Here is a 10,257-nt window from a genome sequence, read left to right as displayed (position 1 = left end):
ATAGATAGATAGATAGATAGATAGATAGATAGATAGATAGATAGATACATACAATCTTTGAAAATAAAAAATCTTTTGCCTCCTGGGAGGCATTCACATGGTAGACCCAGATCAATCACCTGGATGAGGCTAATAATCTTTCCTGTGGCAGCAACCTTAGAGACTTCCTAAGGGTCCCATCTCGACGAAAGACAAAATGTGATTTTCTTTTTCTTTCTTTTTTTTTTCTTTTTGTTTTGTTTTGTTTTTCGAGACAGGGTTTCTCTGTGTATTCCTGGCTGTCCTGGAGCTCACTCTGTAGACCGGGCTGTCCTCGAACTCAGAAATCCGCCTGCCTCTGTCTCCCAAGTGCTGGGATTAAAAAAATGTGATTTACATACTGTATGTTAAGATAATGCCCTTTTAAATCTTGCTAGTCTATGGGTTCTCTGAGCTGCTTGAGGTAGACATGCCAGGGTTTCAGTCTTTCCGGTCCAGCAATCATGAGCTTGTCCTTCAAGCCACTGCAAGGACTGTGGTCCTAGGCAGGCTTCCAGTGTCTTAGTTCTGGAGTTTGGCTGTAGGAGTGAATGTTAAGAGAAGCGGGGATTTGAGAGGCGTGGCCTTGGCCCTGAAAGCACCTGTATCTTTCAGTGTCTCATCATTGGAGCTGGCCCGTGTGGGCTCCGCACAGCCATCGACTTGTCCTTGTTGGGAGCCAAGGTGGTGGTTATAGAAAAGCGAGATGCCTTCTCCCGCAACAATGTCTTACATCTCTGGCCCTTCACCATACATGATCTTCGAGGCCTGGGTGCCAAGAAATTCTACGGCAAGTTCTGTGCTGGAGCCATCGACCATATCAGTGAGTAGCACCAGCCCTTCCTGCTTCTGTTGTCCAGTAGGTTAGGTGAGGGATTGCTCCTTGTCCAGTGTTTGTACCCGCTGCCCTCGTCTATAACCTGGCTTCTTAACCTCAAGTGAGTCCCATGTACAAAAGGAGTTAAAGTTTGGTTTAAAGACCCTTAGTTGGGGGCCAGGTAATGGTGGCGCACGCTTTTAATCCCAGCACTCAAACAGATTCTGAGTTCAAGGCTAGCCTATTCTACAGAAGGAATTCCAGGACAGCCGGGACTGCACAGAGAAACCCTGTCTCCACAGATTTTTGGTTGGGTCTCGGACTCTTGCTGAGTACCCATGGTATGTGCAATTCAGTGGAGGGGGAAGGGTGGGCATTGAGAATAAGGTGGACAGTTTGGATTTGAATCCTCTGATGGTTCTTAGTTCAGTGGAAGAAGTGCACAGGTGTTGACACTGCATTGTGATCCTATACTCCCTTCACAATGCCATGGGGACATAGAGTAGGCAGACAGTGCCATGGGGACAGACCTGGAAAACCATACACACATAAGTTAGAGTCATGGCTTGGACACATATGCCAACTCCACAGTGAGAGTCTGTGTTAGGTGATGAGTGAACTCTGGGCCTTGTGTTTGTCTAAGACATGTCATAACTGTAAATGCTCAAACTGAAACCGGTTTGGAACAGTGTCTGTATCATCAAGCTAGAGAAATCTTTTTCCTGTCATTAAATAGTCAGGGAAATGTTAGTATGGAGCTTTTGTTCTGAGCTCCTCCATATGTGACCTGGAAATACGCTCAGCCATTAGACCTTTTTTTGCTGTTTGAAGTGGTTATACCAATTTATCCAACACTAGCTGGCGGCTGTCACATTCCACTGGCAAGAGGGAGTGCTCGGCCCATCTGCCAGGCTGTAATTTGTAAAGCATCTCAGAACCCACAGTTGTCTACAAAAATAAAGTGTGCGCTAGCTCGGGGCTCAGTGGGTCTTTGGGATTGTGACTCAGAATAGCGAGGATATGGTCATCTGAGGAGAGGAGAGGAACAACCAGGGTGACTTAGCAGGGGATTTGCGAGTGCTCCTAGCTCGTTAGTCACAGGCTGCAGGTAAATTTGGCCTTAAGAGAGGACCAAGGGTCGTTGACTGATTGGATTTTTAGTCCTCATCTGTGGCCAGATTTATTTTAGGGCAGATAGTATCTTAGATCAGAGACAGGATTTCTGTCTGTCACCTGGCATTGGTTCCAGATCTGGTGGGGACCCATTAGACGTCATATGTGTTTATTACTGTGACAACGAACAGGATTGTCAGCCCTTTTGGACCTCAGTTTCCATATCTGTAAGTCACCATTGGTGGGGATAGGATGTTTCTTTTTGTGTGTGTGTGTGTGTGTGTGTGTGTATCTGGTAGGAATATGTGAGGTCAGCAAGAGGTTAGGGTGGAAGGCAGATGCTGTGGAATGCTAGCAGTGGGCACACCTCTCCTGTGGCTTATAGTACCAAGATTTCTCTGAAGACTGTGTGGTAACAGTGACTCTCACTGGACCCAGGAAATAGAAGAGTGATTCTCCTTGCCCACAGTTCTGTGTTGTCTCTATAGTTGTGTCAGGTCATTCGGAATACCCGGTTCCCGAAGCAGGGTGGCCTAGTATATCCAGAATGGTTCATCCACTGTTTGACGTTTCCTTTACAATGTGGAGAAATAAATGAGAACTTCTGAGACATGTCTCTGCTGTGACAGCCTTTGGGAACCTAAACTGAGGTGGACGGGCGGGCACCTGAGTGTGAGCACCCTTTGCCCTCGCTGTCAAGAGCTCTGTTCTTCTAGGTATCCGTCAGCTCCAGCTAATCCTCTTGAAGGTAGCCTTGATCTTGGGCATTGAGATCCATGTCAATGTGGAATTCCAAGGACTTGTTCAGCCTCCTGAGGACCAAGAGAACGAACGTGAGTTGCACTGGATGGAGGAGGGGAGTGGGTGAGCACAGCTGAGATCACAGGAGGAGCCAGAAGGACTTGCAGGTGCTTTCAGTACTTACTAAGAGGGGCTTTGTTCATGCAGCCTGGGCTTTACTGGACTTTCAGGTTACCTGAGAGGCCTTTGGCACGGTATTAGGCATGGTGGGCATTTGTATTATAAAAAAATTCCGAGGTAAAGAAAGTCTTTGTGAGCTCTTGTCAAAGTTTCCTGCCTGAGGCTGCCCCTTGTACTTTGCATAGTATTGTGGCTTGGGACTTGGTGTGATCTTCATGTCTGGGTATGACTTAGTCTGGGTTATGACCTTCGTTTCACTTTTGGCCCACAGGGATAGGATGGCGAGCATTGGTGCACCCCAAAACTCATCCTGTATCAGAATATGAATTTGAAGTGATCATCGGTGGGGATGGGCGTAGGAACACCTTGGAAGGTACTGGCTTCCACCTACTCTCCTTTGCCTGGCTTTTCACAGACTGGAGGCTGACTTGTCCCAGAGACCACACTCCTAAGAGATTGCAAGTGTGTTGCCCAGTCAGTGCCTGCAAGGATATTTCTCACAGGACACTAGGACATTGAGCTGTGCTCAAAGATATTCATGCCACAGACTCTAGTCCATACACAGATGTGACAGGCACACAGCACCCCTCCACATTAAGGGTAACCTTTAGTCCTGAGTAATAATCTGGTAGTTAGGATTTCATGTTGTCCCTGATAATGGGAGGGACTTTTTGCGTGGATTACCCGTTGTCAGTGATAATGGAAGGGCTTCCTGCATGTATTGTTCCCTTATTCCTATTAGGTGAGCAGCCTACTTTTCCCTGACTCTGGCCCCGCCCCCATATTCTCTCATTTGAAGACCCAACCCCTTCTCTCTCTCCCTGTAGGATTTCGTCGAAAAGAATTTAGGGGCAAGCTAGCCATTGCCATTACAGCAAATTTTATCAACCGCAACACAACCGCAGAGGCCAAAGTAGAGGAGATCAGTGGCGTGGCTTTTATATTCAACCAAAAATTCTTCCAGGAGCTGAGAGAAGCTACAGGTTGGTGCACACTGCTGCTGTCCTGTGTCAGTCCTCAGCACTGTTTCAGGCCTGCTCTGGGGTTGACTTTGTTTGTTTTGCCTTCTGCCAACTCATCCCCACCCCCTTCCCCTTACTGCATAAGCCATGTTTGCTGCTGGATGGGCAGGCTGCTCTCTGGCAGCTCTGGTTTTGTTGACATTCTGACCTTTGGTATCACTGTTGGCCTTCCCTAAGGTCATCTGGGATCACCAGCAACCATTGCTAGTCAGGAATGGGCTTTTGTGTAACTGTTTTCTGATGGATTGAGTTAGGCATAGATTTAGATATTTTGCTGCAATAAAACAACAACAACAAAAGAAGGTATCTTCATTATGTTTTTTAGAGCTTGGTTTCTTTCCATTCCTTGTATCTTTCACGTTAACTGAATAGAAATTCAGTATTTGTCTGTCTGCATTTAGGCATCTATCTTGTTAGAAATCTAGGTCATTCCTCTATCATCCTTGGTTATCACAGAGGTTTTACCTGGTAAACAAACCATCCCTTCTTGTAGACTGGCCTCTCCTTTGTTGTGCTTTTCCTGTTCTGGTGTCTTTGTTTAATGCCTAGTGAGTTATAGGGCAGCACAAAAGAAAACAAACCTCCCAGGTTCCATGCACTGTGCAGGAAGTGAGGGTCTGAGCCTAGACAGCTTTCCTTTCAGATGCTCTGCCGCTCTTTCCCAGGCCCCGCCTTGCGGATCCCCTGATGCCACAGTCCCCATGAGTTCTCACACGTCTGTCTTCTGCTTGCAGGTATTGACTTAGAGAACATCGTCTACTACAAAGATGACACACACTACTTTGTCATGACGGCCAAAAAGCAGAGTTTGCTGGACAAAGGGGTGATACTGCATGTGAGCACTGGATTCCTTTCAGGCAACATTTTTTGTTGAACCACTTGATTACGATCACTGAGAAGAATTTTATATTCTGATGTTTGTTTGTTTGTTTTCCCTGTAAGGGAATAAAAATGACACTGAACACATCTGGAAACCGATGCTACTTATTAGTTTAATTTAAAACTATTCTTGTTATCAAGAATTGAAACTATAAAGAGGAGGGGGAGGAGAGTAGAAAGGGCCTTTGTGGCCATGATTATGTTAGCTCAAATGGTTACCAGCACGGCCAATATTGTTTGAATAAGCCCAACCTCTTCCTTTTTTCCCCTCCTGCTTGGCGATTTGTTTTAGAGCAACTGGCAGCTGTCACATCATGTATAATTAGCCAGTTTAACTTTAGTTAGTCTGATTTACAGTTATAGCAAATTATATAACCAAAGGCCTTGCATATTGCTAGCCAAGAACTCTGCCACCAGCTGCCTCCTTAGACTTTTTTTTTTTTTTTAAGAACTATTTCTTTTGAGACAAGCGATTACTAAGTGGCTCTGTCTGACCTTGAAATAGCTTCATAGCCCAGGCAAGCCTTGAACATGGAGGCATCCTACCATAGCTTCTGAATGGCTGAGACTATATGCCAGCCCCACCAGGCCCTGCCTTCATAGGTCCTCTTTCAGAGAGTGGGATATTGAATCAAGAAGCAGCACTTGAAGTTTACAACAGCCTGACAAAGACTTGGGTTTTACCACAGATGTGGTTACTAGAGGTCCAGGGAACACTGACCTGAGCAGACCGGGGTATATTCTAGGCCTTTTCTTTCTTTCTTTCTTTTTCTTTTTTTAAAAGATTAATTATATATATATGAATACCCTGCTGCTGTCTTCAGACACACCAGAAGAGGGCATCAGATCTCATTACAGATGGTTGTGAGCCACCATGTGGTTGCTGGGAATTGAACTCAGGACCTCTGGAAGAGCAGCCAGTGCTCTTAACCGCTGAGCCATGTCTCCAGCCCCTCAAGGCTTTTTCTAATTGACAGCAAAGACCTGTTGTCTATCTTTAGCCAGTTCCAGCTCAACCCTCTTTCTGGGTGACTAATTGTATAATATCCCTGAGCTGAAGACTTGAAATCTAAATCACAGCTCGGCTCCTTAAGGAGCGTAGCTTGCTCTCACTTGGCTCTCATCGAACGTGATGTGAGAATTACTGTCTCCGTGCCATGAATGGATAGAAGAGGCTTCAAATGCGCTGACCTGGCCCTGTGCAGTTCCCACCAGCCTCAGAGCTGACTCTTAGGGAGCCCTTTGTGTCTGCAGGACGGTAGCACATCAGGCCTCTTAGAATGACTCACACTACGGCTTTATCTAGAGCAGACTGGAGAGAGAGCTGACAAGCACGTGCTTGCGACACAAAGTCTCCTTTCCACAGCGACCGTCGTTGTGTCTTCATGGCAGCATGGCAGCCCAGTGGTGTGCAGGGAGCAGCAAGACAAAGGATACAGAGTACCCTGGCAAACAAAAGCCAGGCGTGTTTGGCTAAGTGCTTTATACAGCTAGTTCATTATCTGGGGCTCTTCTGTTGCCATTATTACCACAGGTGGGATGCCTGAGGACAGAGTTAAGACTCAAATCAACCATCCACACAGAGCTGAGTTTTCAGTTAAAATTGAATAAGAACAATCTGGGCTGCAAAGCTGCAGAGGTCAGAGTTATACTTTTGTAGTGTAAGGGACTCATCCTGCGAACTACTGAATTCACGGTGGCCACTTAACATTGCACAAACAGTATCTCCATGACCGTCTTCGTTCTCTGTGTTTGGCTTATCGTTGTAGCTGGGTCCTGTTAGGGGTACTTGGGACCCATCGGCCCCTCTTTAGGGGTGCAGGCTCGACTTTACATGGAAAGCCCATTTTGTGTTATTGTCCTTTATGTTTGTTTGCTGGTGGATTTCCATAGAGCCTTGCAGAGTCCTCTATGATTTGGAAACCTCTGGTTCATTTTGAACGTGGTCCATCTCAGCTTCTGGACCTGCTCTTGCTCTACACGGTACTTCTCCGTGCACTAAAGCTTTCAGGTTTCCTTTTGGATGTGATAAGTCCGAATTTCTTGCTACCATAAGCTATCAGACCCCCCCAGATTAAAGTGATCATGGGAAACACCCTAAACTTGATATTTGATATTGTAACAACTCTTGAGATAGATGGGTCAGGATTGCAGTAGATTTGTTCCTAGTGAGTAGAAAAGCCAAGTCTGTTTAGGCAGCAAAACTGATTCGCTCCTAACCAACACACCCACTCCCCAATACCTTTTCCTTTTAATTGGTATAAAAGATTCTGTTTAGGATTGAAAAACATGGTAGGGAGGAAAGCACCACGAGACAAGGCCATGTTTGATGTTTATTGTGGGGCTCTAGCTGGCCAACTGGGCATCCCTGCTTGGGCTGCTCCATCTTGGCTTTCTCCCTTCCTGGACAGGACTACACAGACACGGAGCTGTTGCTATCCCGAGAGAATGTGGACCAGGAAGCCCTGCTGAACTATGCCCGGGAGGCTGCAGACTTCTCTACCCAGCAGCAACTGCCTTCTCTGGATTTTGCCATCAATCACTACGGGCAGCCAGACGTCGCCATGTTTGATTTTACCTGCATGTACGCCTCTGAAAATGCTGCCTTGGTACGGGAACAGAACGGACACCAGTTACTAGTAGCTTTGGTTGGGGACAGCCTCCTGGAGGTGAGTACTGAAAGCGTCAGAGAATAACTAAGTGGTAGATAGAGGCCGAGGTAAAGAGGCGGTAGTGGAGAGGAGTGAGTCTAGGTGTCCAGGGGTGAGGGTGAGTAGACACACCCTTGCAGGAGTTGCACCAGCAACAAGAAAAGATGATGGGCCATTGGGATGCTGAATTGCTTCCCTCCTTTAATAGCTGAGTTACTTGAACTCTTGTGTCTCTTTCCTTTGCAGCCTTTCTGGCCAATGGGGACAGGAATAGCCCGGGGCTTTCTGGCTGCTATGGACTCTGCCTGGATGGTACGAAGCTGGTCTCTGGGCACCAGCCCCTTGGAAGTCCTGGCAGAAAGGTAATGGGAATAAGCCATGGGTGCCTCTTACAGGACTTGGGAGTTGGCCTTGTGCAAGTTCTTCCTCCCTCTTGGTTTTTATTCTGTTTTTAAAGGTGCTTTCTTGTCTGATTAGAAGAAAAGCAAGGTATTGTTTTATAAAATCACAGGAACCTCAAGGTCATCTGCCCATTGACTGGTCCTGATTTCTTTCCAATGATTATGTGAGCAAACGCACAGAAGCAGCATGCTGGCAGCCAGCATAGCAGTGGGGTTAGCAACTAGAAGTGGCCAGCTGAAAGGGAAACATCAGCACGCCTGTGAACATCTGCTCCCCTGAGTATCAGGGCTTTGGAAGGAGATGATTGTGAATGAGGCCTGGACACAAGGGCTTACTTGCTGGTTTCCTTGACCAGGAGAAACGGTTGCGTGAGATTTCCTGGATGAAACTGACCATTGATAGGATTCTATGTCTTCGTTACTTTTTTATATTATTGTGGCAAAACATCATGACCAAGGCAGCTTATAGAAGAGAAAGTTTATTTGGGGACTTACAGTTTCAAAAGACCATCATGGCAAGGAAGATGGTGGCAGGCAGGCAGGCAGGCAGGCAGGCAGGCAGGCATGGCACTGGAGTAATAGCTGAGATCTCATATCTGGTCCAGACGCAGGAAGCAGAGAGAGGGAGCTAAAAAGGAATTTCAAGGGCTTTTGAAACCTCAGCGTCCACTCCCAGTGACACACCTCCTCTGACAAGGCTCCCGGTCCCTCCCACACAGTTCAGCAGCTGGGATGAAGTATTCAGGCATATGAGCCTTTGAGGACCACATTTCGCTCCCCACACCCCCATAGTTTTCTGACTACATCGTAATGCATAATGTATTTAGTCCCCCTATAATGTCTATGGCTCAACACTGTTTATAAGTCGCAGTCTCTTCTGAGACTCAAGGCAATCTCTTAGTTGTCAGCCTCTATAAAATCAAAAAGCAAATGACATGCTTCAAATACAATGGCACAGAATATACACTACCATTCCAATATGGCAGAATGGGGGGTATGGTGCGGAAATATTGGGCCGAAGCAAGACAGAAACCCACGGGCGAGCTCCAAATCCTGTAGTTCCATGTCTGATGTCCAAGGGTCCGGAAGGCTCCGTCCTGCCAGCTGTGCTACCTGCAACACGCTGGGCTAGTTACGCTTCCTGTGTGCCGCTCTCCCTGGCAGACATCCCAAGGGTCCATCCCTTCCATTATCCTGGGATTTCAGCACAATGAGCTTCACGTTCAGAGCTTCACACTGCAGCCCCTTGCGGCCTCCATTCAGGGACTTCCCTGCAATACGCTTGGGCTCAACGGTTCTCCTTAACCATAATGCCTTTACCCATACATCCTTCATGCCTCCAAAGCCTGAACTCAGGGGCTGCTGTTTCCAAGTTCGGCTGCCCACTTAGGATGGAGCCCGACCCTTGCTTCAGTCACATTTGCAGCAGTTTTAGCTCACTGTTGCTTACAGTAGTAGGAGAACTGTAAGCCCTTTCCTCTCACCAACTGCAGGGTAACCGTGTGGACCTCACCACACCATGCCCCTTTCTCCACTTCCCAGCAGGCCTCTCTCCATCTCTTTCAGCACAAGCCTTGATGCCAACATTAAATTTCCTTGTGCCTATATTCTCCTCAAACTGTACATTTTGGGTTTTTTTTTTGGCCCCCTTGCTTTCTTTTATCATGGACTTGCATAAAAATGGTTGATAATAACCATGTGACAGAGTCATTATTAGGCTATCTTGGAATATCTTCTGCCAGCAAAATCAGTCTCAGACTCTTCAGCCTTAAGACAAAGGCAAAAAGCAGCCACTTTTTTTTCCCTCCCAAAGTATCTCAAGAATGGATTTTTTAACCTGGTTGCTAACATTATTCTCTCCTGAAACCCTTTGGGCTGGGCCTCCATAATACACATTGTTCTAAGTGCTGTTGTCTTCTAAACTCCTACCTGGATGGCCTGTGAGGCCATGCTCACAGTGTTCAGATGCTTCCCTAGTCCAGAGTCCCAAAGCCTTCCATAATTCCCCCCAAAATCAGCAGTCAGGCCCGTCAAAGCAATACCCTACTCCTGGTCCTAACTTCTGTCTTAGTTTGCATTACTTTTGCTATGATGAACCAGTGCATCTTGGGGTTTATTTGGCTTACACTTCCATATCTCTCTTCATCATCAAAGTCTGGACAGGAACTCAAGCAGGGCAAGAACCTGGAGGAAGGAGCTGATGCAGAGGCCATGGGTGCTACTTATTGACTTGTTCCCCATGGCTTGCTCAGCCTGCTTCCTTTCCTTTCCTTTCCTTTCCTTTCCTTTCCTTTCCTTTCCTTTCCTTTCCTTTCCTTTCCTTTCCTTTCCTTTCCTTTCCTTTCCTCCCCCCCTCTCTTTTTCTTTCTTTCTTTCCTTCCTTCCTTCCTTCCTTCCTTTCTTTCTTTCTTTCTTTCTTTCTTTCTTTCTTTCAA

At 46.7% G+C, this 10,257-nt stretch overlaps 1 protein-coding gene across 2 annotated transcripts in view; it reads left to right on the top strand.

The window, feature by feature from the left end:
- The window catches only part of Mical3 (microtubule associated monooxygenase, calponin and LIM domain containing 3), a 179,644-nt gene that overhangs the window by 70,747 nt on the left and 98,640 nt on the right, over positions 1–10,257 (top strand). For both annotated transcript variants that reach the window (XM_028761152.1, XM_028761150.1), the window contains 7 exons: positions 634–841; positions 2,665–2,781; positions 3,141–3,242; positions 3,697–3,852; positions 4,626–4,726; positions 7,182–7,439; positions 7,668–7,783. In XM_028761152.1, coding sequence (XP_028616985.1) covers positions 634–841; positions 2,665–2,781; positions 3,141–3,242; positions 3,697–3,852; positions 4,626–4,726; positions 7,182–7,439; positions 7,668–7,783 — 1,058 coding nt within the window. The remainder of the gene's footprint in view (positions 1–633; positions 842–2,664; positions 2,782–3,140; positions 3,243–3,696; positions 3,853–4,625; positions 4,727–7,181; positions 7,440–7,667; positions 7,784–10,257) is intronic.

Source organism: Grammomys surdaster, unplaced genomic scaffold, assembly GCF_004785775.1.
Source record: "Grammomys surdaster isolate TR1022 unplaced genomic scaffold, NIH_TR_1.0 126660, whole genome shotgun sequence".
NCBI lineage: Eukaryota > Metazoa > Chordata > Mammalia > Rodentia > Muridae > Grammomys > Grammomys surdaster.
This window is presented reverse-complemented; position numbering and strand designations above follow the sequence as displayed.